At 39.4% G+C, this 26464-nt stretch overlaps 1 protein-coding gene across 2 annotated transcripts; it reads left to right on the forward strand.

Moving 5' to 3' along the window:
- The first annotated feature begins 350 nt into the window (after positions 1-350).
- Positions 351-16909, forward strand: wu:fa11c10 (protein FAM110B). Of its 2 annotated transcripts, none has more exons than XM_042004806.1 (2): positions 351-482; positions 13900-16909. In XM_042004806.1, exon 2 carries the CDS (start codon positions 13910-13912, stop codon positions 15293-15295), a length of 1386 nt encoding a protein of 461 aa, XP_041860740.1. In that variant the 5' UTR covers positions 351-482; positions 13900-13909; the 3' UTR covers positions 15296-16909. The 2 variants fall into 2 exon arrangements, with proteins under 2 accessions (XP_041860740.1, XP_041860739.1); XM_042004805.1 differs by lacking the exon at positions 351-482 and adding an exon at positions 10799-11365.
- The last annotated feature ends 9555 nt before the right edge of the window (positions 16910-26464 follow it).

Here is a 26464-nt window from a genome sequence, read left to right on the forward strand (position 1 = left end):
AATAATAATAATAAAGGTTTAATTATTTTCCATGGTGAACACTCCTTTTATGGTTATCGTGGGTGGTATTTTTCCTGTGAAGTCTTCATCACATCCTGAAAAGGACTAAATAAACATCATTATTTCTGCTTCATAGGTGCTGCCAAAAACTTTGAAAGAAAGAGAGGATTATGGGGAAGTATCAGGAAGATCATGTGACTTCTAGGTAAAGCTCTTGCTTCCTGCTCTCCTAACACCCATCCTGCTTCCAGGCAGAGGAGGCGGAGTCTGCCTCTGCTGCTGGAGGAAGAGACCACTAAAGCTTAGTAGCAGCTTCAGGTTAGTTTTCATTTGGCTCGCAGTCACAGACAGGAACGCACCGCCTGCATACCGCCTGAAAGCAGCTGTGCAGTCTCGAGGTGCTCCCTGCTTCTTTCTGTGCAACTCTGTTGCTTTGAAGCTGCCTTTTTTTCTCTTACCTGGTTTAGTCTTTTTCACATCATGTAAGTAAACTTTTACTTTCTACTCTGATCATAACTTTCTGCAGTTTGTATACTTGGGGTTGTATATGTAAAAGAGGGGAGGTACATTTGCTCTCTCGGGTATCATCAGTGGTTTTCACAGTTTTTAAACTGATGTCAGGCTTATGTTACTTTTGTCTTATTGATGTATGGTGTCTTGTGTCTTTGCTATCGTTCAGTTTTAGAAGTGACTGAAACGTGCTCTACTATAAAAGTCTATACTATAAAAATATATTGTGTTTCTCTGTGTGCCCTGTCTGGACTTCCTTGTCTATGTGACTGATGCCAAATCTAAAGATACTGGTCTCGATTATAACATTTGGCAGCTTTGCCCCAGGACTATTTTCATTCTCTCAGCCACAGCGTAGTGAGAGACTTGACAGCATGGATCTATACTACCTATAGCAGATTTGATGTTGATGTTTTATTACAAGCAGAAAGAGAAAGAGTTTTGGTGTCATTGCCCAGGCAGACATCCGTTTGAACTCTTTTTAGATATAAGAAGGAAAAAGTTAAGGGGAATATCATTAACAGGCTGTTAGCTAAAACAAACAGAAACTTGATTTTCCATAACCAATATTAAAGCTTTGATAAGGTAATCGGGGATTATAAAGGGTTACTTGTTGGGGGTTGTATGTGTATGTGTCTCTGTGGGAGTAAAATACTCCCTACATTCAAACCAAAACTGAGGTCTTGTCATTGAAGTGGCTCCACAGTGACCACTCTACCGTCCACGATGTATGTACATGTAGCGGCTCTGGATCTGACTAAGGACACAGTATGTGATTGTGTCCATGCTTGTGTGTCTCTGGAATGTTTATCATGTTGAAGGAGAATTTTTTTCTCTCTCCTTGCATTTTTATTTGTCTTTAGACTCTGCCATTCCAGCATAAAACTGTGAGCATGCATGCACATACTGGTATGTGCTTCATGTGTACTATATGCAGATGGAATATAATTTCATTAGTGTGTATTCGCAGATTAATGCTCTATGCCTCCAGGCATGTGATGCTGTGTAGGCATGTGTCAGTTATCTAACAGATTAGTTCAAGAGGTGACAGTAGTTGCCTCCAGTCACTGATCCCAGCATACACACATGCATATAAATATATGTTGGAATTAACTGAGATTTGACATAAATTTCATAGTTAGCCCATTTTTTTCAGCTTTAGAATGCTGAAAAAATAATGGATTGTAGGTTCTGTCTGCATGCATGCTGATGTAGTTTTACTGTGCAGGGAGAATTTTAACCAGACAGGATTCTATAATCATTATTTCTGAACTCATTTCTTTGACTGAAGTCCCTCACAAATGTTGGCATTTGTTCCTTTGAGTCAAGGATTAAGACATTAAAGATATTTGAATAATAACACATTGTGTAATGCTTTTTTCTCTCCAGTTTCTATCCAGCCTATAAAGTTAGCTAATAAAAAAAGTCTTGGAAGCCGCACAGCAAAAAGCTGAGCATGTTTCAATGATTCTTGCAGACTTCATAAATCCATTGTCAACAGATATTCTGTGGGAAGTGGGTGACAATTCAAACATACAGTGCATGTCAGTGGCAATTATCAGACAGCTAAGTTGTTATAAATTTTATTTAATTTGCATAACAACCATGTTTAGTGGGTAATTGCAAATTTTAAAGATCATCTTGACCAGTGATCCCAACCCTGGTTCTCAACGCCCACTATCCTGCAGGTATTACATGTTTCCATGCTGCAACACATCTTATTCAAATTAAATGGATCTCTGGCAAGCTTTGCGAAAGAGTGCTATTGAGACAATAATTTAAGGTCAGGTGCGTTGAAGCAGGGAAACATCAAAAGTCTGCAGGACAGTGGCCTCAATGACCAGAGTTGGGGATCCCTGCTCTAGATGATCGACTGCATCCAGACGTTTGACTTTTTTGCCATTTTCCCAATGTGAGTGGTGGAGATCAGTGTGTTACAGAACATTAATGGCAGTATATTAAGGTAATAGCATCCAGTTTAACATAAGTAACTTTTTTGTTAAAGTTTCTCATTAAATATATTGTACCAGTTTTTGGAGAAATTAAGCTGGCTTTCCAAAAGCAGCAAATCCTAACAGATATTATAAGATGTAGTCTGAAGATCACCTTTGTTTGTGCAGGTACAGATTAAACCAAATTCATTAGAACAACCGCTTTGTGAAGTACAAGGCAACTTTTAAATAAATCCCTTCATGAATTGACATAATGAGATTGCGCTTTGTACTTTGCTTGTTCAAAGAAATCCAGCAGCACCACATTTGCAGAAATGGACTGTATTTGTTCAGAATTTACATTGCTAAATGTAACTCGAACTATGACACCTTTTTGTGCTGAAGTTCTTGAATGAAGCACAGATACCAAAGCTCAGTGGGCCCTTCTTGCTCCACCTAACCACCAATTTCCTGGATTTGTAATGTTTACATAATTCAGCAAAAAGCCAAACTGTATCAAATAAAATATATATGGTATACCAATACACATGCTAAGTAGGATAATCAGTCAAGTAAAAGAATTTCTCTGGTTGTGTATCTCTTACAGTAGATTTTTTTTTTATCATAATCTGTTTTTGAAAGGTAAAAATTGTATTTTAGATATGAGAACTATGTTTTCATGTGCAGGTTCAATCTGTTTTCTTTTTTCTTCATTGTCTACTATTGTGGGAAATAGTATAAGATGTTTGTGATTTACTTTTCGCTAGGGAAGACCCATCCACCTGCTCTCCACTGATTACTTATACTGCTAAAACTTTCCTCATCATATGGACACACAGGAATCAGGATGTCGACATTTATATCTGCTCAGCTACACACAGACAAATTAAACAGGATCTCTTTGTACAGATTCCCCTTCCTCCGAGTGGATGTGTGTTTCCTGGGGCCATAGATGCAGACAGCGATGGCTGACGGTGGAGGAAGGGGTTTAAGGGGAGACTGGTGGATAGAGAGTGTGAAAGGTCTGTACAAAGATGAAGCTGGGTGCTGTAATAACTGGCTTATGGTTCAGTGCTCATTTTTTTGCAGTTGATATAACAGTTGCATAACCCTGCTATCCAGACATTTCAGTTATGCATGTCAGTCATGTTGTCCACCAGACCAAGAGCTGTTTTCAGTAGGAAATAAGCAGCATGGTCAGAGTTGATTAGTGCACTGCTCTTAGGCCAGTGGTTCTCAAACTGGAGGGGCAAGTCCCCCTGTTGTGGGGGGGGGGGGGGGGGCACATGGGATTAGGAAAATGTAGCAGAGGAACTGTTTAAACAATTTGGGCTTATGAAAACATTCCACTTGGGGGCAGTAATGCACCAAATTGTTTTTGCCAACCACTAAAAACCATTAAGAAGAAGAACTGTGCCACAGAGATCAGGGTTTACCAAACCAAATAGCATCAAAGGAAAACAGAGGGAGAGAGAGATGGAGAAACAAGGATGAAAGAAGGTGGCTAGATTGTTCTCAGTTTTACAGTAAATGTGTAAAAAGACATTATCTTATTACATCACTCCCATGTCAGTAGGTCACTTCAGTTTTTAAGATTAAACCTTTAATAACAACATAGCAACAAATCTGGAAATTTATTAGTGCTGGGCAACTATTACATTTTTTAATCACGATTAATTGCATTATTACATGCAAAATGTTTCTTTCCTTTAAAAGAAGGCATACGGCTATATAAAGAAAATGCAGTAAATTTTGGTTTACAAACACGACATCAGGGTTCTCCAACCTGCGAATTTGGAGCTGCAAGTGGCTCTCTGGACCTTCCACAATGCCTCTAAATACATGGCTAAAATGTTTTTTTAAATCTATCTTTATTATCATTAGGTTGGAAACCAAGTACTTTTTATTTATTTATTTTTTTTTTACTTTACATCATTTTCCACAAATATCTACATCCCTTAGAAGAAAGTCTGTCTATCCTCTTTTTATACAAGTTTTATGTTTTTCTTTATTTTAAAACCTAAAACAGAAATAAAAATGTGGTTCTTCAAAAATAACAAATATCTTATGGTGGCTCTTCATTAAAAATTATATATTAACCCTTTGGTGCATAGTGTCTACTACAGAGGACACATATTTAAAGGCTGTTTTTAAATGTATGCATGGGTGTGGACTGTACATTAGCAACTTCATTGGACATTAGTGAGTCACCAGTACTCTGCGACGTATAAATAATAAATACATTTGATATAGTATTTATACATACATGTAATTTCCAAGCTTGCCTCAGTGATAAACAGGACATAAAAATGATGCAGGTGTTTTTATAGAAAATTTATATTATATTAATATGACAAGATATTATCTTATAAATATTTCCATAGATCAAATAGAAAAATCAATACACTGAGTAAAAGTTAAAATAAGATAAAAAAAATCAGAAAAACATCAATGCACGTGTCTGTAGAAGTAAAATATTTTATTTTAAAAAATGTGGTACTGTTTTATAATAATTTATGCACCAGAGGGTTAAGTTGCCTTTTTTGAAAAGTCTTGTAACATTTGCAGCTCTAAAGGAGTTTTATTTAGCTAGCTGAGGGGAAAAAAACGATTATTTGGATTGGAAAGGTTGCAGACCCCTACACTAAACAGATAAACAGATTTAGCAGCAGTTTTTCTCTTTAAGCAGGAACAGTTAAAATGTATCTTCATATATATTTATAAAATCAAATATTTATGAAAAAGAAGGATGAAATGTTCAGGATTTACTAACTAAAAGGGAAGCTCTTCAGCAACTTCAGCAGAGGACATCTCCACTGCAGACAGGAACAAGAGTCCAACAGTTTATATAGCACATTTTAGGTTCCTCAAACACTTTACATGTGTAATAATAATAATAATAATAATAATACACTTACTATTTGGAGATGATCTGGGACTGGGAATCTGAAAACAGATGGAATAACTCCATATTTAAGTCTAACACTCAGTACTGTCCAAATTCACGATCTTGTGTTGACTGCAATTGCTGCTGGTATATCTCTTGCTTCTCACAGCAATTTCCCACTTCTTCCTTAACTCTTCATTTTTGGGAAAACTTCACAATGAACAGACACAAGAGGTTTGGGAGCGTCTACACAGAGACCTTTTTAAACAACAAAAACCAACAAGAACAAGTTGTTATCGTGTGAAAGTAAATGGACATGGTATGAAACAGAAGACGTATTTTGCTTTAGTTAGAGATGGATACAATTGTTATGTCTGTGTCCTGTGTAAAATACTCTAGCCAAAGATGTAATACTGGTCACACTGGACTTATTTTTACAACAGCATTCACAGTTTCAAAAGTTTAATATTTACTTTCATGATATAACTTTCATAGCTAGCACTTAACGCGAGTGAGCCTGACCAGCATGGTTTCGTTGGTGGACAGATCATTACAAGGCAATACCGACTGTTGCGACTAAATACAACTAATATTGATATTCAATCATACTTGTGAAAAGTAATTACTTATTTCCTGCTTTCGATGGTCCGATGATTACAAGAAGAAAACGCTGCACACTGCTCTGGCATCTTCATCTGTAACTGCTGCTGTGTATGTTGGCTGAGTTGTAACTGGTCCAAGATAAAGACTACATTCCTCACACTCCATTAGCTTGTTACATGGCATCATGAAGCGCAAAGCTGCTGTAAAGCAGTGGTTCTCAAACTTTTTCACCATGCCCCCCATTGGAGAATATATATACATACATATATATATATATATATATACATATAATATATATGTATGTTATTATAACTATGTAACATCACAGATTTGTGGAAGATATAATAAGAAACACATTTACTATTAAACCAAGAGCAAGCTATCCACCCTCTTTTATCTCAGTTACCTGTTTCTCCAATTCTCTCTTTCTTTTCTCGCCTTCCATGTTCAATAAACCCTGATCTCTGTTCTGCAGTTCATCTTCTTCTCCTTCATATTTCTTCACAGTTGGCAAAATTTAATTGGTGCATTACTGCCACCAGGTGGTCAGGAGTGTGGACCAGAATGTTTCCAAGAGTCCAAGCTGTCAAAACATTAGGTTGTCTGCTACATTTTCCCAATCCTATGTGCCTCCCTCTATAATTCCCTATCCCATGCGCCCCTAGTTTGACAACCATTGCTGTAAAGTGATGCACTAGAACAGTAAAAAAACAGTAAAAAGTGTGGTTTCTCAGCCTCGGGATGGTGCTGTTAACAATGGTTTCAGGAATGTACACAATAAATGTCACTGTGCCATCAAAACAAGTCAGAAGCAGAAGAGTTTTTGAGTCGGAAAGATACCTTTTTATTGCACCCAAGATTTAAATGACAGTACCTGCAAAACTAGTGGCACAACCATCAGCCTCTGCTGTGTGCTTCAGGTTGCATAGCAATAACCATAATAGCTCAAAGAACCACTGTGGACATGCATAAATCAGAGATGTGAAGTCTTTGTTTTAAGTTTAAAATCATCCTTAATTCTTTATGTTGTCTAAACTTAATAATGTTTTTCTGGTTCTTTTATCAAGCAGCAATCAGATGATTTTTCCTCTTCAGCTTTGATTCGGTCATTTTTTATAGTGTGAAGGCTTTGTTCCAAAAAGGCAATCTGCCAAAAATAAATGGATTAAATTCAGCGTGGAACAGGGTCAATCTGCTGGACACACACGCAAACACACCAGCTCAAGTTTGTTTGTTTTTTATCTTATTGACAGGTTGCCTGTTGTAAACTGTTTCACTGCTTCCTTGTAACACACTTGGATAGCAGATTGGAAAACATCTGTGGTGATTTTTTGGATGGACTTTGTCTTGTTTTTGTATTCCTGGGGGTTGGTGTCTGCTAGGACAAGGCCACTGTGATATGACAGTCGAGCTGTCGTCACAGAGCACACACACTTCCTGTCCTTCAGCATTCGGTCCCTTGGAAAACTGCATCCTCCTGTTTTTTGTTGATTTTCTTTTTTTCTCTGTGTGTGTGTTTCAGGGCATTTACTAGGAGACCCACTTCCTCAAGTTTTGCTGCTTGCCATTTAATCACTCACAGGAAAACCAAACTGTCAACGCTCATGAAATCTCTGATTAGTTAAATCAGACTGGTTGGGCCACTAAAGTAAAGTGCTAGTCATTTCATGCCTTTCACGACATTTCTGGCAAATTCAAATCTATCTGTCTGCTGCGAATGCATTTCTTACAGTCATAGTCACTAATATGCTTTAAAATGGTGTCTCTCATTCACAGAGCAGACATCATGAGTCATATTATTACCACGTTATATTGTGGTTGGAAAACTGAATGCTAAAGCGATCAGATTCATAAAAACTCAAAGGATCACTTTTGTTGTGATAATCAAACAAAGCAAGTTTCCACTGTGGAACAGAAATTTAATTCTTTGGTAGTCTGTGACTGTTGAAGACATCAGCTGTTTGTGTAACTGCAGAGCAGAGCTCAAATGTAAAGAAAGCTTAAAGTTTAAATAAAGAGACGAGCTAGGAGATGTTTGTTTCCTTGGAAGATACACTGCTGCTCTTTTGAATGAAAAGTAATATATATATATATATATATATATATATATATATATATATATATATATATATATACCTTTAAGCTGGGATTCTCTGAATAGACAAAGGGTGCATTCACACTGGCACTGTTTGGTCAGTTTAAAACAAGCCCTGGACTGCTTCCACGGACGGTATGGTTCATTTGAAATACTGTGAACGCTCATTCACACTCTGGTGTGAACCAAAGGAGTGAACACTGGTCTGATTGAAAACCAAAGCAAGTGTACCATCCGGTGAACCAAAGTGAGGAGGTTACAGAGCAAGGGAGTGACATAGGGATAGCTGGCTGCCTCACTTGATGCTCATACTGGACAGATCCTTGTGTAAACTTAATTGGGCTTCAAGAAGCAGATTTCCTCACTGAGTCACTCCCCATTGATTTCTAATCCATCTTGCATCACATCTGTACTCTAAGCTCTCTCCCACTAGTAAAGGTTTTTCTGATGTTGACTCATGTCTTATCTCACGCTCTTTATCTTTCTTTCTTTCTTTTCCTCTCTTCCTCCAATGTCTTCTTGGGTTTCTTTCATGAATCAGCTATGGTGTAGGCATCCAGTTGCTAGCATGTGCATAAAGCAAAACTCAGCTGTAACATGGCGCAACATCCCAAAATAAAGTTTGTGAAATGCAGTTTGTCAGCCTCAGGCAGGGGCGCTGCCAGAGATTTTGTGCTCCATAAAAAGAAACTGAAGTGCCCCTCCCCCCTGAAAATTTTGATAATGTAATATGATAAAATTAGCAAGTTGTTTTGTATTTGTTTGTTGTCTCTTGTTCAGTAATAATGTTCAATGTTAACACTCACAATACAATAAATCATAAAAACAAGTGGGCATTTTGTTTTTGATGGTGTTTTAGCTGAGATTTGATTTGCTTCTCCACAGATAATAAATGCATTTCATTTTCGTGGAAGAGGTTATTTTAAGTTTAGAATTTTAAGTAATTGATCTTGAGATAATTTATTGTTTAAGTATTTAAAAAAAGAGAGATGGGGGCACTTCCATTTCTTTTCATAGGGCCCAAAATCCCTGGCAGCACCCCTGACTAATGTGCTCTGTTCCTACTGCAAAGCAGGAGGATGAGTCCCAAACTACTGACCTAACCTACATTACAGTTATAGTTGAGGATTTTAACCATTCAAATCCTTCTAAAATAAATAGTTTTTTATTTATTATTAATTCTATTAATTCTATTATATAATGTTTTTTCTCCACAATAATCATTTAGTTCAACTCTCAGCTGCTCACCTCCTTCCTCAGGGGCCACCTGGACATGTTCAGGTGGGGAGGGGAGGTCTGTTCTGAACATGTGTGATTTTTTTTAGCAGAGTAGCTTGCTAATCATTTGCCTGTGTTGATTATTTAACTAAAACAACAGTGAAATGAATAAAACCCAGAGTTTTCTTCAGAAATATGAGCTAATATGGGAGCAAAGTGAGCTAGCTTATATGAACAAAGTTTAGAAGAGACAACAAGCTGATGTTCCACAACTTTCCATCAGACGAACTAACTGGCCCACCTCGCCTCTGAAAGAACTGGGTGACTTACTGTCGACCCCTCTGTTCTCTCTCCAGTCTCAGCTTTTTTCTTTTCTTTTTAAAACTTCCCAATTTTTGAGGCATCCTGCCAACTTAGCATCCACTCGCTGTCTGTAGCTCTGCAGTATTGTAACTAAAATGTTTGCGTGACCCTATGCAATTGGTCTATGCAATAAAATAAACATTTCTATAACTGCTCATTGTGTAAGTTTTGAAACAAACTTATTTATAATTTTGTTAAACCTATTGTCTAACGTTCATTTCTCATAAGATTATGTTCCCAGACTTGATAATTTGTGCCAGGTGTAGTTACCGTGGAGCAGACAGACAGGTCGAGCCCTGGCGTTGTCATGTGCTGGGCTTGTTTGTGTGTTTAAAAGGGAACTCCACTGATGTTTACACATGAAGTGTGTTGCATTGCAGGTGTTCTGCTGTATTGTGGGAAGGAACCAGGTTTTGAAAAGGAAGTTAATAACTGGTGATGAAAAGGAAAATGATAAAATACCAGGGAGCAATGAGCTGTGTTGTGGTAAGGAAATAATATTTTCTGTGAAATCAGTTTGTAGAAAACAGATGGAAAAGATGATGCTGAACGATTCAGAATCTGAGAGAAATAATACAAAAGTGATTGGTGCTAAATTAAAAAAAAACATGTAGAAAAACAAGATAATTTTGTGTATTACTTTGCTATAAGCTGGTGTAAGTTAATCGTTTACACATGCTGCACACAACAGTTTGGTGGTTAAAATAGCCATCTAAATGTGGTTAGATTAGAAAGAAGATAATCATCCATTGTTAGATATCTGCTTTTCAGACTCAGTCCACACTTTGTTTTCACTTCTCCTGTGATCAGGACAAAGAGCTGAACAAGAGGAACAGTTGTGCAAGCTTTCCATGTTTGTCAGTGTTGCAGCACCCTGCTGGGCTTGATGCAAGTCCATGTAAAACATTGCATCTGTCTTGCCCGTTGTAACCCCCACACCCCCCGTTTGTAACCCCCCACCCCAGTTCTCCTTTTCAAAGAATTTTCATTTGAATGAAAGCCCTGCCTCAGTGTTTTGTTGAACTCTGAGGGGGAAGGGGTCCAGTTGGTCCAAATCCTCTTTGAGCTGAGCCAATACGAGCTCAGCTCCCGCCTTCCACCCCACCCCCGTACTCCACCGAGGCTCCCGTCCGGAAATGTGATTGGCCAGCTGGGAGGAGCCAGATGTCGTATTAAAGCCTGTCCTGTCTGCTCAACTTCAGTGTTGAAGAGAGTCTCGTCTGTCAGCCGGAGAGCTATGTGTGTGTGTGCGCGTGTATGTGTGTGTTTAAATGAGGGGAGGAGAGTGTGTATCTGTACGCGTCTGTTTGTGGATGTTTTTTGTTAATGAGCAACAGAAAAAAGAGCTCTTCCATTATCTGACCAGGACTTGCGTCTCGTGTAACTCTCTCCAGGACCGTAGGACTCAGATGAGTTACTAACGGACTTTTTGAATCTGAATGCAGCTGGAAACACAGTCCGAGCTAAACCTCGATCGTAAAGAGGATCATAAAGACTGTTTTGTTGTTGGTATCACTGCCGGCTGATCCACCGTCTTGGACAGCTGGACCAGTGGCCCTGATCTTCAGTCTAACCCCCAAGTGGGTCACCGCTGAGCTGATAGAAGAGATCTGGCCGGTCCTGATGTGTAATTTGACCTCGACTGACCTGGTCTAGCAAGCAGCCTTTCACTGAGCCCTGACTGGAAAAAGACGAAAGATAAAAGAGCAAGACGGTTGAGGAGAAAAGAAGAAAGGGAGAGCAGCAGAACAGCGACTGGTAAGGAAGTTAAAGAGGCTGTGGGACTGAGGATGTGAGGAAAGAAGGGAACGAGGAGAGGGAAGAAAACAGGGTACAATAGAGGCTTTTTTCTTAAGCTTAGAGAAGATGTATTGAGGCTTCACCATTAAAGCACTGTTGGTGCTCACTTCTCCAGTTGCTTATGCTAGTTTAGCCTGTACCTCCTCATGTCCGCAGCTGGTGTTGAGACATTTTTTTAAGAATCTTCTCATCTCATGTCACACTTTTAATTTTTCTTGTACTTAATCATGGGCGTCATTAAGCTTATTTTAGGGGGTCTTGAGCCACCCTAAAATATTCTTTTATTGTTATCTTATTGTTTTACAAATAAAAGACTTGCTAGCTCTGTTTAGTTAAAATCTGAGCATGCTTTTATTCCATTACTGTTTGATTAGCTGTGAGACCAGTTTGTTCTCTAGTTGTTATCATCAATTAAAATAAATAAATAAATGACTGCTGAGTCTAAAGTCTGACCCTTAATAATGTGGAGTTCTATTAACAGCTAAAATTATGTTAAGCTATGTATATATATATATATAATATAATATATAATATATATATAATGAGACAGTGAAACTGATGTCCATCAGCCTGACTGATCAGAAGGTTTTTTGAGGGGCTGCATGATGAGTTCTTCTATACACTCGTTGGTGTACAGTATTATTAATGATAAACAGTATAATGTAAATGTAGTGCTAAGTACAAATGTAGAACAGTGGATGTTGGTGCTATATGGCGGAATTGTGCAGTTTGATGGCCACAGGTAGGAATGATTTCCTGTCGTTCAGTGGAGCATTTAGGTGGTATCAGTCTCTCACTGAACGTACTCCTGTGACTGATCAGCAGGTTGTGAAGCATGTGGATTAATGATATTTAAACTAAGTATTTTTAATCACACAAAACTGTGAATTGTAGCCTATGAAAAAAGATGCATGGTATTCCATTCTGATGGGGTAGCACAGATCTACAGAGATCTACAGATCTATCTCTATGCTTGATTGTGGACAGCTGTGAGAATCAGGGGGGCTTCATAACAGGAGCAAGACAAGCTGAAATAAACAACTACACTGAACAAACAAGCCCAAAAACCCACAACTCATGTCTGATAGTATTTGCAAGAGGCTTATAACAGGCAGATTTAGCAACACTGCTGCCTCTCAAAGTTTACTGCAAGGAGTATCACAGACTTAATTGGCTGAGTGTATCGGGTGGGATGGCTTAATGCAGCTGCTCAGGATGTTTCCTTACCACTACCGTGATCACTGCAAAAGTTGCATCAGTTAAAATAAGAGCACCCTGTCAGATTTTATATTTTAGCTCCGGGTCCATATGGGACAGGTTCTGGGTCCGGATCTGGACCATGGCATGTTAGTGACCTTTGCACTAGAGGGTTTGATTTAGGAAACAAGGCCACGGGACCAGACAGATGATGCGAAAATGCTGCCAAAAACATAGTTTTGATTCACAGAACAGAGCTTTCTATTAATTTTTTTGACAATAATAAAGGTAAAGACAGCCCAGATAAGTTTCCATCTAATCAGATTTCACTATGAGCTTTAAAGTAACTTCTGGGTTATTCTATTTTATTCTACGTAAAAGTGAAACTACAACATAAAATCATCTTCTGGTTGAATCAGTCTGCAGAGCAGAGATGGTGACCGTAACGGGCTGCTTGGTGGTTAGTTGCATCACAGCAACAAGCTTCCTGGTTTAGTCTTGGCTGGGGAACTTCTTGTGGACTTTGTGTATTCTCCCTGTCCATAAATGACTAATTGGTGATTCTGTATTGACTGTAAAAGTGAATATGAGTGGTATACCTGCTTTTTCCTTTTTTAATTGGATAAAGCAGGTATAGAAAATGAGAGTCTGAAATAAAGATTGAATTGAATTCACATGAAATGATATATAAACAGACCTGCAGACCTAACAGGGAGTGGAATTACGTTTGAGGCTGTTCTACAGTGGCTGAAAAAGGTTTTCTGGTGGCGTTAAGATTTCACACAGTCTCAAATATTATCATTAAATATTTTAGATTTGACTGCCTTTTTTAGGATTTGTTTAGTATTTTGGCTGTGACTGTACTAAAATAAATTGCACTTGAAAACATAAAAGTAATATTTAATGCAGTATTTCACAAATTACTTTACTGTGTGCTGTTCAGCACTTTGTAAACCTTGTTTTTTAAAAGTGCTATACAAATAAAGATTTATTATTATTATTATTAAATGCATGGAATGTCTGAAAACTTTTTCCACCGAATTAAAATATTTAACATTTAAATCATTATATCCAGAACAACTCAACAGGAGCATGAGATCATGGTAACTTCCCTCATGTCCCAACAGCTTTGTGTCTAAAATAACATCACAGTAACTAGAGATCTTGGCAACATTGCATGGCATCTCTTGAGGGCTAAGCCCCCCCCATCTTTAAATCCTAGAGATGCCCCTGTACTTTGATACGGTTCAACAAAAACATCTGGACTAATATAATGTTTCTCCTTTCTGTATCAGCTCCTCCAACATGCCGGTGGAGACTCTGCGCCCCACAGATGGCCGTCTGGCCGCAGTCCCCTACACGTCAGCCATGCCCTTTAGGATACTGAACAAAGGTCCAGACTACTTCCGCCGTCAGACTGAGCCTGGGACTCGCAAACTGAGTGCTGTGGAGCGTTTGGAAGCTGACAAGGCCAAATATGTTAAGAGCCAGCAGGTGGTCCTCACCCGTCAGGCCCCCATCAAACCCCCAACCATCCGCAAGCCCCTTGTTCCTCCAGGGATGATGCTTCAAAGCCACATCGGCACTCCTCCAGCACGAAAGGTTCCTTGCTACCAAGCTGATGTGGAGAATGGTGGAGCCAGGGAGGGGCCGGGAGAGAGGAGACCTGCTCTTAACTTGGATATTCTGAATAATCTAATCAATGATGTATGTGATGGACCATTACATTGTTCCCAGTTCTTTTCCTCCACATCCCCCTCCTCATCATCTCCATCATCAGGTGTAAAGAGCATCAGCAGCAGCCTGTCTGCAGAGCAGGAAAAGAGCAAGAGACTCCTGAACAACCTCAAACCTTTACATCATGGCAAGAACAACTCTTCATCCACCTCCTCCCGCACCTCCTCACCACTCATTAACAATTTCCAGACTCCTGCAGCGGAACTTGCCCGCCGTCCACCTCCTGTCCCTGCACGGGCCCCTCGTATTGGAGTTCCCGTGCCCTATAGCTCCACCAATTCAGTAACTGTGCGCAGGGTGGATGTTCGGCCTCAGGCTGAGATAAGGAAGCCACAGAGGGCCCAGATGCAGTCTCAGCTGAGGCCCAGACAGACTGCTCAGGGCCAAGTTGCACATCCTCAGGTTCCATCTCCACCACCCGCTCCACTCTCTCAGAACCAATCTCGAACTCTCCCCTCTCCTCCAGCCTTCCAGCCACCTAGTCCAATGCTGAGCCGAACAGGCATGATCCCACCAGCCTCCCCTGCTTTTACACGCATATCCAACGCCAGTTCCAAGGGGTCTTCCCGCAAGCACCCATCCTTGCACCGCTCCAAGTCAGACCTGAGCGACCGCTACTCCCGTGCCACGGCTGACCTGGAGCGTTTTTTCAACTACTGTGGGCTGGACCCAGGGGAGGTGGAGGGGATGGGCGGAGTGGAGCGTTTTACAAGGGCCAACTCCGACATTGTGTCCGTCTCCAAACTCCGCAGCGTCAGCACACCCAGTTCGGAATGTGGGGACGAGATAGAGCGGATGAGGGAAGAGAGAGAGGACGACGAGGACGAACCCGCTAGGGCCAACGAACGAGTCCCGTATGGAATCTCAGTCATTGAGAGGAACGCACGAGTCATCAAGTGGCTGTACGGCATTCGTCAAGCCAGAGATGCTAGCAATGCCATCTCTAACGTATAGACTAACACAGACTTGAAAGAACTTGAAAGACAACATAAGGAAGAGGAAGGGAAGCCTGTTTGTTCATCTATTGCCTTACATTATAGTTTTCTCTTCTGCTTCCTATGAAGACTCACTTTTTTTCTTTGGTCTGCAATATTTCCATCTACCTTTGTTTTTTTTGTTGTTGTTGTTTTACTGCAAGTCAGTACGGCATGGTTAAATGGACAATGCATTATTCATTTATTTTACTTGATGTTGTCAAAAATATTGGTATACAAAAGCAATAATATGGTGCAAATTATGGTAAGGATGAAGGCAGAGGATGACTGCAGTTGTACTTCCTCACATACCCTGTGATGGACTGGCGACCTGTCCAGGGCTGCCCTGCCTTTCGCCTGCCAATTGTTGGGCTCAGACCTGACCTGACCTGAATTGGTTTGGGCGGTATACAAAATGGATGGATGGACTCCCTCACATAAAGGTACAGTTTATGAATTTGTGTATGTGGATGTGTGTGTGTTTGTACCAGACAGCTTGGCAGAGAGCTGCACAGCACAGTGACTGATGAGCAAGGCAGGGAGGGAACCACAATATACTGTGAAAACATAAAAAAAAAAAAAAAAAAAACCTTTTGGCTGTAGACTGTTATAATAAAGATTTGTGTCAGCATGCAGGTAAAACGTTTGTATACATTTTATTTGAGGACATTTTCATCTCAGTAAACATAGTCCTCACACTCACAGATTCACAGCACAGATGTACTTTCAGGTCAAACGCAGCTGATACTGTCCATTTGTCTTACTAACATTTTCTAGTTGTGTGTGTGTGCGTTTGCATCCGAAACGCTGTCTCCTGCATTTTCAGAGAAATCAGTTTACTTTATATGTCTTGGCACAAATACAAGAGCAAGTCATAAAAATGATGGTGATCTCACAAGCAGATGGTTGAGGTAAAATATGTTTGACAAAGTTATTTTTAAAACGTATGGAAAGAAAAATCAAAAGGTTGGTTAAAGGAAGACTGAAAAGAAAATACTTGTGGATTTAAAAAGGTATAAATGTGTCTCAGGAAGATGGCATACTAATAAAAATGGACCACTATTTATTTGGAAAATGTAACAATATATATTTTTAAACAATGCATACTGAAATCAATCTTTGGTCTGAAGTGCAATTTGATTGTATTTACTATAACTGCAGTATGCAGTACATAGGATCACATTTAAACACACGCAGATACATTCACTGAGTGTTGGAAAAAAGGAATTCTTCGTGTAGCCTGCTGCTCTCTGTGGGGAGCACTAAAGAAAGTTAGACTTTTGTATTTATTTGACTTTCTCTGTCACAGTGGGAATAATAGAGTAGGTCTGTCTCCCCTCAAAAACAAGTTCTCCCACCCTCTGCAGCTACTCCCTTTTAATTGTTCAAAGTTTTCACTATAAGCATTGGTCAGGTTTTCCTTTTTATATAAAGCTAAGTCAGGTCAGAGGGCTGGAGAATTCTACAGCAGCGACTGTGAACTAAGTGTGCTGTTTAATCAGGCACTGAATGCCCAAAGAGTCTTTAGATAAGAGATTCAAAATGCTTTACTATTGTGTATCCTGAATCATTAATAAAAAAAAGTTTGAATATGTTCTTAAGTGTTTGTCTTGTCTTTCCCATCACAGCACATGGTGAGATGAGCCACATTTTTTTTTAAATTCCTGACCTGCTGCTTTAATGTAGTCTAAAATCTGGTATGGGTCTAGCTCAGCGGAGGGAGGTGTTAGGTTTTTCAAATCTATCTGCTGCTCTAAGAGGGTTTATTTGGAAATTGGACCTCCACTAATTCTGCCGTTGGTCTGAAGGCTCTCGTTTAGTTGCTCACATAAAATTGCAGAAAATTTTTGACATTGTGCCAAAAAAGTGCAGTCTGACTCCTCCAATCATCTTGCCTTTAACACACCCTGGATCAGCTCTGGACCATCCTTAGGGAAGCAACTGCTCTTTACAACACGCTAAGAAAACAAGCTGTGTAAAATTAACAAAAAAGGACACTTTGGCCATTTATTCTCATGAAGAAATGAACATTACACACAAATGGGAGTAAAAGAACAGCAAAAAGATTTCCTGACAAAATCTAGTGCTTTTGAACTTGAAAAGAAATAGAAATTAAGCCATCATTTTTCATAATTTATCTTTTTGTGCAAGACTGTGATAAACTCGCTTTTATGTGAGCTTGAGTGCTCTCTTGTGTTGAGTTTCAATACTGTAAACCCTCTGGGATCTAATTTCTAAGTTTTTTCAGTACGTATCAAACACATTTGATGAGGTCTGACATGTGTGTTTTGGAGTTTTCAAACAGCTGACTGTGGCTTATGTCTTTCAGGCCTGTGATCATTCTCAGAAATCATTTTCTTTTTACATCCTGAATTCACCGCATGCATGATCTCTTCCAGAACATGGCCTTGATTCACTCTGCTTGCTAGTTACTGGTCATGAGGAAGTGGGTGGCTGATGAAGTGTGGTAAAGTGGTGCACATCACTGTGAATGATAATATTGCTGCCTGCATGTGGGCATCATGACAGGAGCTGCTCGACATGCTGGGCAGCTCTAATTAATAGCCAGAAATACTCAGGGAGGTAAAACGGGTGCAGAGCCAAGAGGCTGACAAATCACAACGGTTTAAAGGCTCAGAAATGTAAGAAAAACAGAAGAAGTTGGTGGATGAAGCTTTAGGTCCAAAACAGGCTGCAGTATAATGCCATCCCTTAATGTTGTTTAGTTTCTCATCCAGTTCTGAATATGTTGTAGCTCTTAGAGCAGGTCAACACTTCCCTGCTGATAATAGACATTCTCCAATTGCTGTAAAAGTATGGATCACATTAACTTATAATGTAATATAATTAGCTTGTCTACTGCTTATAATACTGGCCAGAAGCACAAATACTGAACTTTGACAGATTTTCACACTTTGGCATTCCCTGGGTCAAGGACAGCTGCTGGAATGTACATAATACATGTCAGTGTGCCATTAAAACAAGCCAGTTGATGTCTGGTTGCTGGTGTGTGACGCAGTACGTGAAGTAAAACTCAGCTGCGACATGTGTGGTTTCTCAGCCTCAGGACACTTCTTGGCAGCAACAGCTCTAGAAATGCATTTAAAAAAATGTCATTGTGGCATTAAATACGTTTTAAGATCAGAAAGTTACATAATCCAGCTTTATGGTAAAAAATTTATGTAGTGTTGCTTTAACATTTATTGAATTTTTAATACTCAGTTGGAAAATTCACAGAACAGTTTTGTTTACCAAAGTCATAACAAAGTGACACACTGCTGAAAACCTTGGAAATGCGCTTTCCAAAGCTACTAAACACTGAACACCAAATGGAAAACTAACAGCATGTGTACTCACCAATGTAAGTAACATGATGTTAGCCATCACCCAAACACCTGCTGAGAGATTTTTAGCAGACTTTTAGCAGATGGACAGCATCATTACGGATTTTTATTATACAGCCAAAATTGATCAGAGAGTTTCATTCTTTAAAATGTCACCAAATATTAATAAAATCACCTCAAGACAATATGAATAAATATCTGTTCCCATCCATGACTGCTATATAAATATTAGGATGTGGTTATTTTGTTAGTAAAAAGCCAGAAATGCTAATTTTCCAACTAGACACCATTTCATCTCTTTGGAAGAAATGAGAAAAAAAGAACCAAAAGAGAAAGTCTAACCTTCAGCTATTAAACACATTGGAAATGTGGTATTTGTCATGATCCATGGACATGAGGATCCAAGTGCAGACAGAAGAGGCAGGAGGCAGACTGGTGAAGTTAAAGGTTTTAATCAAACAAAAACCAAACATAAAACAAAAGACTATGGTGGCAAAATTCCTGACATCTAACAGTAAGTATCAACCAACAGAAAACAATGAACTGGCAAAGGAGGAACTGAAACCAATTAACTTAAATACACTGAAGGATAAACAAGGCACAAGTGAGGTGAATAAGCTAATCAGACCAGGTGAACTAACGAGCAGAAACCAAAAAAAGCAACACAGAAATAAACATGACCCTAAACTCAGTGTTTCTCAGTCCTGGTCCTCGGGGACCACGGCCCTGCATGTTTTAGAGGTGTCCATCTTTTACACACCTGACTCAAATGAATGGCTCGTTAGCAGGCTCGCAAAGAACTTGACAAGCAGTTCAAGTTAATCGGAATTAGGTGTGTTGGAGCTGGACAGAGCTAAAACATGCAGGGCAATGGTCCCTGAGGACCAGGATTGAGAAACACTGCCCTAAACACAAGAATCCAAGAACGTGAACCATTAACATGAAAAACAAAAACACATGAAACAAGAACATAAACCATGAATCATGACAGTTTTACTGTTTTTATTTTTTTTTTTTTTAATTTTGCAAATAATTAGCTTTCATTAGCTCTGTCTTACACATCTGTGATGGAATAGAAGCCTAATTCATTCACATATCGTTTACAAAACATGGAACTATGACTATCATCCTCCTGGGGTTTTGAGGCCAGTAGTGGTTCAAATGCTGGAGTTAGATAAATATCCACTCCCTGTTGTCATGACTGGAAAATTGATCTAGAGAAACCCATCAGTAGCACATCTTAATTTTTTATTTAATCTGTACCTTCTTCTGAGCTTATGGCAAAATATAAATCTTTTTTTGTTTTTCAGCTTTCTCTTAAGTGAATATTTACAAAAAAATCACTTCAATGGAGATGTATCTAACGTAGGGTTTACAAGCACAAGTAGATGTAGAAATTTATTTATTTGCAGAACATAAACATAAAAAGACAAGATTGACTCGGACCAAAAATTCAATGTAATATATGAAATCACATGCAAAATATGTGAAAAAACAAACATAAAAGTGACAGGGAGAAGATTTAGCACAAGAAAAAACTAACAAAAAGGAATGTGAAAAGAAAACAAGACGACTCACAGAATCACCAAAAAAAAAAAAAAAAAAAAGAAAAAAACAGGTAAACCTAAAATCAGCCATTTCAGACCACCATCACGGACTGGAACAACACAAAAATCACTGGATCAGAGAGCAACAAATTCAAACGCTAAATAAAGGAGGTGAGGGAAGTGAGGGAAGGGAAGAACACCATCAACTGTAATGAGGGGCATTCATCCCGCACATGGGACTCTCTCCTGCAAAGACCATCGGGCTGCTGGAGGCGTGACCAGCCAGGCAAAAATCTGTCAGATTGCCAGGCTGGTCACGCCTCCGTGATACCAGCAGCTGATAAAGACATGTCACAACACACGTCGAATGTTGTTTCTGAAGAAGACTGAAGTTCCAGTCGAAACATGTCAAGGTAAAATAAAAAAAAACAACTCTTTGTCTGATCAAAAGAATTCTCACAACTATAACTGGAATAGACAAAATGAACCTAGTCGCACTACTGAACCTGAGACGCTGCATTTGCTCTCATGTCTCCACAAGAGTGATGGCATTTAAACCAGACTGAATTATAAATGCTCCTGAAAGTCAAACCTTATAAATAAATATTCCAATCGTTCTTTTACATAAAAAGGATAACATTGCCAAATAAACTAATGATTTAATTAATTTAATTTAGTTATGGCAGATGAATTAGGAGAAAGACTGAGATAACTGATCAACATAAGCAGCCAGGTTTTGTTCAACGGTAATTTATACATCTCACATTGTTTTTTTCAAGACACTCCCTGGGACTTATGTCACAAACTTGTCCGATTGACATGATGATCCTCTTGTTTTCATCCTGTCACAGTCTCGTCATTATGTAACCAAGAGTGGTTCATAGTGTTTACATGTAGAGGATGTTTCCATTCTTATTTGGATGTGTTTTCTTCACACGTGAACACATATAAGTCGAAATATGTGCATGTGTATGTGTGTTTGGAAACAGCTGCGCTTGTCTGAGGGTTGATGGAGTAGAGAGTATTTCAGTATTATAGCAAAAGTATGTCAAGTATAGTCATTCTGAATGGCCATGGTGCAGAGTGATAAGCTGATTAAGGCGCTGGGGCAGATGGGATCTCTGTTTTTGACTATATTTGTGAGTGCGTGTGTGTTTGTCTTTCAGTGGGACATACATTATATCCCATGGGAAAACAAAACTGGGTTGTCTGTTAGCTTAACGGGTTGTTGCAGAGCACAACGTTGCTTCCCTTATCTCTCCAAACCCATCTCCCTACCTTCCTCTCTCTCTATCTGTTCATCTCAATCATATTAGCCTTTGAATGCTGCTTGCTTCCTAAGCACACAGAATCTCTACCATGTTTACATTTCCCTATACATTTCCACCCGTTGTAGTTTTCTTTTTTCACCCACTTACCTAAATTCTCTCAAACTAAAGCCAGGCTTGTAAACACAACTACTGACAGTATATGTGTGAAATGTCAGAACTCAGCTGCAGCAGCAAAAACTAACAAGTAAGATTCCCTTTGCTTGGATGAATTCTTGGTATTGCTTTTGTGTGTATAAATAATGCCAACCAAAGTAAACTGGGTTTTTGCTGACAGCTGAGTTGCCACGGAGGGCATGCGGAGGCTATAGGCCGGCATTTTTGTTGTCTGATAAAGCCTTCTTCAAACCTAGTAATAGCAGGCATCCTGGGTGATCTGATTAAGTAGAAAGTCACTACTTGTGATCAGATGTCACTCCCTCAGTCCAAATTCTATTTGTTTCTCATAATTGTTGCTTTACTTAGTTAGAAAATGTTCTCCAAAACTAATGTTGTTCAATTAATAAAGGAAAGAAAATGCCGGCCAGTTTAAAGAGATTGTTGTCAAATTCGCCCTCCTGTCCTCATATTAATTCATATTATATATTCATATTAATATTTTATTTTATTTTAACCTGTCCTGTCCAGCATCACAGCAAGCAGAATGATAGTCTGGTTGCTGTATTGTGCCGAACAGATTTATTTTGCCAAGTGGAGGCTTGTGGGTATAAGGCTCCTCTTGATAATCATTTTAATTTATTTATTTATTTACTTTGAATCATGGAATCTATGTAATCTTGCTGGACCTGACTGGAGGGGACAGAAAAAGAAGGACGACAACCTCAACACTGTACAGGGACGGAAAAACAATAACACACTACAGCAGGGGTGTCAAACTCCAGTCTTCCAGGGCTGGTATTCTGCAGGTTTTTATTGTTTCCCTGATCTAACACACCTGAATAAAATCAAATGGATCCAACAGCTTCTTGTCAACTTCTTCACAATAACCCATTAATTCCAGTCAAGTGTGTTAGATCAGGAATACGCTGAAAACCTGCAGGATACCGGCCCTCAAGGACCAGAGTTTGACACCACTGCACTACAACCTCACATCCTCACCAACAAACTCAGCACCTCCTTCCATCTAGACCATCAGCTCACAATGTGGTACTCGACTTTCTAATCAACAGGTCACAAAGGGTTCGGGTCAAAAACATCTTCTCCGATCTTTGACACATCTCAACGGGTTCGCCTCAAGGCTGTCTGTGCTCACCTCTGCTCTTCATCCTATACACCGATGACTGCAGATCCACACAGCCTTGGTGTCACCTGGTAAAGTACACTGATGAGACAGTCCTGTCCCTGCAATCATGTACCTCAAAACATTAGGCGCATTCAGACAGACCAGTTCTAAGAATTCAGTTCTAAGCACTGTCCTAGTTCTATGAACTGCCCTTCTGCAGGGGAACTGTTTCATGTTGCATTCGCACATGAGGTAGGGGGACCAATGTGACGCAACCATCTGCAACAGTGACGTATGACTTTTGTGCCACACAACTACAAAACAAAACCCGCGAAAAATAACAAGAACACAAAACAACACTACCAAGCTAATACAGAGAATGAAGAGATCACCGTGTTCATGCTCTGCTTGACAAGGATGTTACTGATGGACAATAAAATCAGGCGTCTAATGTTGAGGCTGGAAATGCACATAGAGAGTCAGGAGATGAAAAATCCAGTGGCAGCTGATACTTCTTCATTTCATGGAGGAAGAAAGGAAAGCAGAGCGCTACAGACGAAGGAGACAACGTTTAAGTTGAACTTATTAAACATGCGTTGATTGTATGCATATCGTATGAGTATTTCAGACGGTAATCTACTGTCTGCGTTGAGCATATCACATTAAGTAAATATTTCAGACGGCAGGTTTATTTTAACTCGTGCTCTGTTTGCGTTTCAGACGTTGCTGCGGCTCATTGAAGAACACTCCTTACCATCCAGCAAAGCTGATGACTGGCGGGAAAATGTTGTTCCCAGTTTTACTGATAAGCAGTGTATAGAGAATTTCCAGATAGACATTTCAATCCATCTGCCGCTGCCTGAAGCCTGTGCTGGAGAGGATGGACACAACCACCTGCTGTAGGAGTTGGAGTGTGTGCAGCCTTGATGCTTTACCTCATGCCTTCCAACAAATCACAACACACATTTTCATAATAAGCATCATGTTGTGGAAGTTCGACACACAGAACATACATGTATACATGAACATACAGATTTATAGAGAAAATGTTCCATAGAAAATGCAATCATTTGTTCATTTTTTTGTTATGTGCAAAATAAAGATCTCATCACCTGCTTTAAGCTTTGTGTGCATTATGAAATCTATCAGTAGCAAAGGTGAAGGAGTAATTCGTCATTGAAGGGGTTATTTGTAACTGGCTTATGGTTTAGAAGAATTATAAGAACATAATCACATAAAATTAGCAGTATATGAAGTTTAAACTGTAGAAAGGGGTGGTGAAATGTTTATAGGTGTTTACTTTTATGTGTCCACAAGTATTTGAAGCCAGACCTTCATTAAACATAATAAACTTCATCCTATGCATTTAAAAAAGCTGATAAACTGTAATGTAAAGCACACCCCAGGATAAAGACTTAAAACGTAGCGAGCAAAGATGGACGGCTAATTCAGACTCAGCCGTTCAGGCTGTAATGAGACAGACAGGCTACTTTACAACAGGGACGAATAGTTTGCTATCAGGCTTAGTTTAGGAGCAAAAGGTGCCCTCAAAATAGTTCAGCATAACCTGGGTAGTGGCAGGTGGAGTGGTGGGAGATAACTTCGTGGACGGTCCAGCTGCTACAATGCACATGCTTACAATGTGCCTCATTGGCGCCCGCTTTGCATGATCACGTTGCCAAAGAAAGGACAGGAACAAAACGGGCATATGCACGTGTGTGTGTAAGGGGTGTGTGATTGCATCAACATAGTGGGGCACAAACAGTATATAAAAACATAATTCTGATAAAAAGGGCACTTTTTCAGCCCCGACATCAAGAGCAAGTGCTTCACCAAGGTTCTATCTGTGCACACCAGTAGGACATGCATGCTTTGATAAATCTGAAAGTAGAAGTGCGCAGCATTTCCTTTTTACTCCACAGATGCCACCTGTAGTTTGCTTTGCTACACACAGTTTGATAAATAAGTGGTAATAATTACATTACAGCAGACATAAAAAGCAATAACATGGAAACAACATCAATAGTTTCTATGTAATAACCAGGATCTATAAAAACACACTCCTGTAACTGGATGAACCAGAAGGTCTGGTGATTGACTTGATAATGTCTATACCAATGTTGTCTCAGTCTGGGGTTTGGCCTCCAATGGTCACTCAGAATGCTACTTGCTGTCTGAAATATTTCTGTATTAAGCAGCTGTCCTTTATCATTCAGTGTGCAAGCAAATTTTAACTTTTAACAATCTTATAACCCCCAGCGTCTTCTCATCCGAGGTGCAACAAGTCGCCCTCCTACAAACTGCAACAGAAACAAGGACAAAACAAGGATTACATAATTGGCAGCTATTTGAACAACAGCCCTGCAGTTATGAAGATTAGATTAAAAATGGACAACCCTCTTTTAGGTGTAGCACCAGTCCCACCTAACTCTGAGTTATACACAGTTAACAGATTTTATGACACTGTCAGAAGAGCCCTGGCCGCGCGGTTTGTGTTTTTGTCTTACTTGTTTTCCATCATGACTGAGGGTTTGAACTGTATGTATTTAAATAAAAGTTGGTGTCTCCACTTAATGGATAAATTTCACAAACAATGTAACATGGCAAGTTCTACCCATGTATGTGTGGGTTCTAGGTACTCCGGCTTCCTCCCACCGTCCAAAGACATGCATGTTAGGTTAACTGATTACTCTAAATTCTCCCTAGAAGTGAATGTGAGCATGAATGGTTGTTTGTCTCTGTTTCTGTGTCTCTGTGTTGGCCCTTTGACAGACTGGAGACCTGTCCAGGGTGTACCCTGCCTCTTGCCTGCTGATTGCTGGGATAGTCTCCCGCTTCCCCGAGACCCAGAAATGGACTAAGCATGTCACGGTTTCTGGGTTTTGGTGGGTGTTTTGATTGTTTAGGATTTTGGTTTTTGTCATGATTAGTTCGGTCATGTTCTTGGTTTGTAGTTCTTATGTTCATGCTTTAGTTTTCAGTTTTGTCATGCTTGGTTTTCCCTCTTGTGTTCCTGTGGTTTTCTGTTCCTGCCTCGTTAGTTCACCTGGTCTGATTAGTCATCCACTTCACCTGTGTCTTGTTACTCCCTTTGTGTATAAGTACTCCCGGTTTTCAGTCATTCATTGTCAGATCCTCATTTTGTCATGTTTGGTTTTTGTTCTCTGGAGTTTATCCCCGTCGTCTGTGGTTCCCTGCCGTGAGTTCCTGGGTAATAAACCTTTTTACCTGCACCAGTTCTGCCTCCTGCCTGCATTTGGGTCCTCACCTCCACCTCCATTCGTGACAAAGCAGTAAGGAAAATGAATGAATTAATGAATTAATGTATCATTGTAATGAACCTTATTATCATTCACTCCAGCATAATCTAAATATGCAAATCAATAGTAAAAATAATTAAACACATTAACAGAATTAAACAAGATTTTAGTAAAATAAAATAAAGTTTAGATCTTTCTAAAACATAAATTTAAAAGATATTAAATTAGTAATTTCACACTCTACCAAACATTTAATTTGTCACTAAAAGGGCCATTGCATAAGCAGTTATGGCCTAAATGTAAACAAAGTACACGTAATAGTTTGTCTCTCACAACCTCTTTAAGCAGTCAGGTGGATCATCTGGGAGTTGAGTTGGGATAAACAGTGATGAGGGAACAATGAGAACAGACCTCAGTGAAAGAAAGACCACCTCATGGGTACAGCTGC

The sequence above is a fragment of the Melanotaenia boesemani genome, chromosome 13 (genome assembly GCF_017639745.1).
Source record: "Melanotaenia boesemani isolate fMelBoe1 chromosome 13, fMelBoe1.pri, whole genome shotgun sequence".
In the NCBI taxonomy this organism is placed as follows: Eukaryota; Metazoa; Chordata; class Actinopteri; order Atheriniformes; family Melanotaeniidae; genus Melanotaenia; species Melanotaenia boesemani.

Coding starts and splice junctions, on each gene's coding strand:
- wu:fa11c10 (XM_042004806.1), top strand. CDS start 13,910: ATGCCGGTGGAGACTCTGCGCCCCACAGATGGCCGTCTGGCCGCAGTC.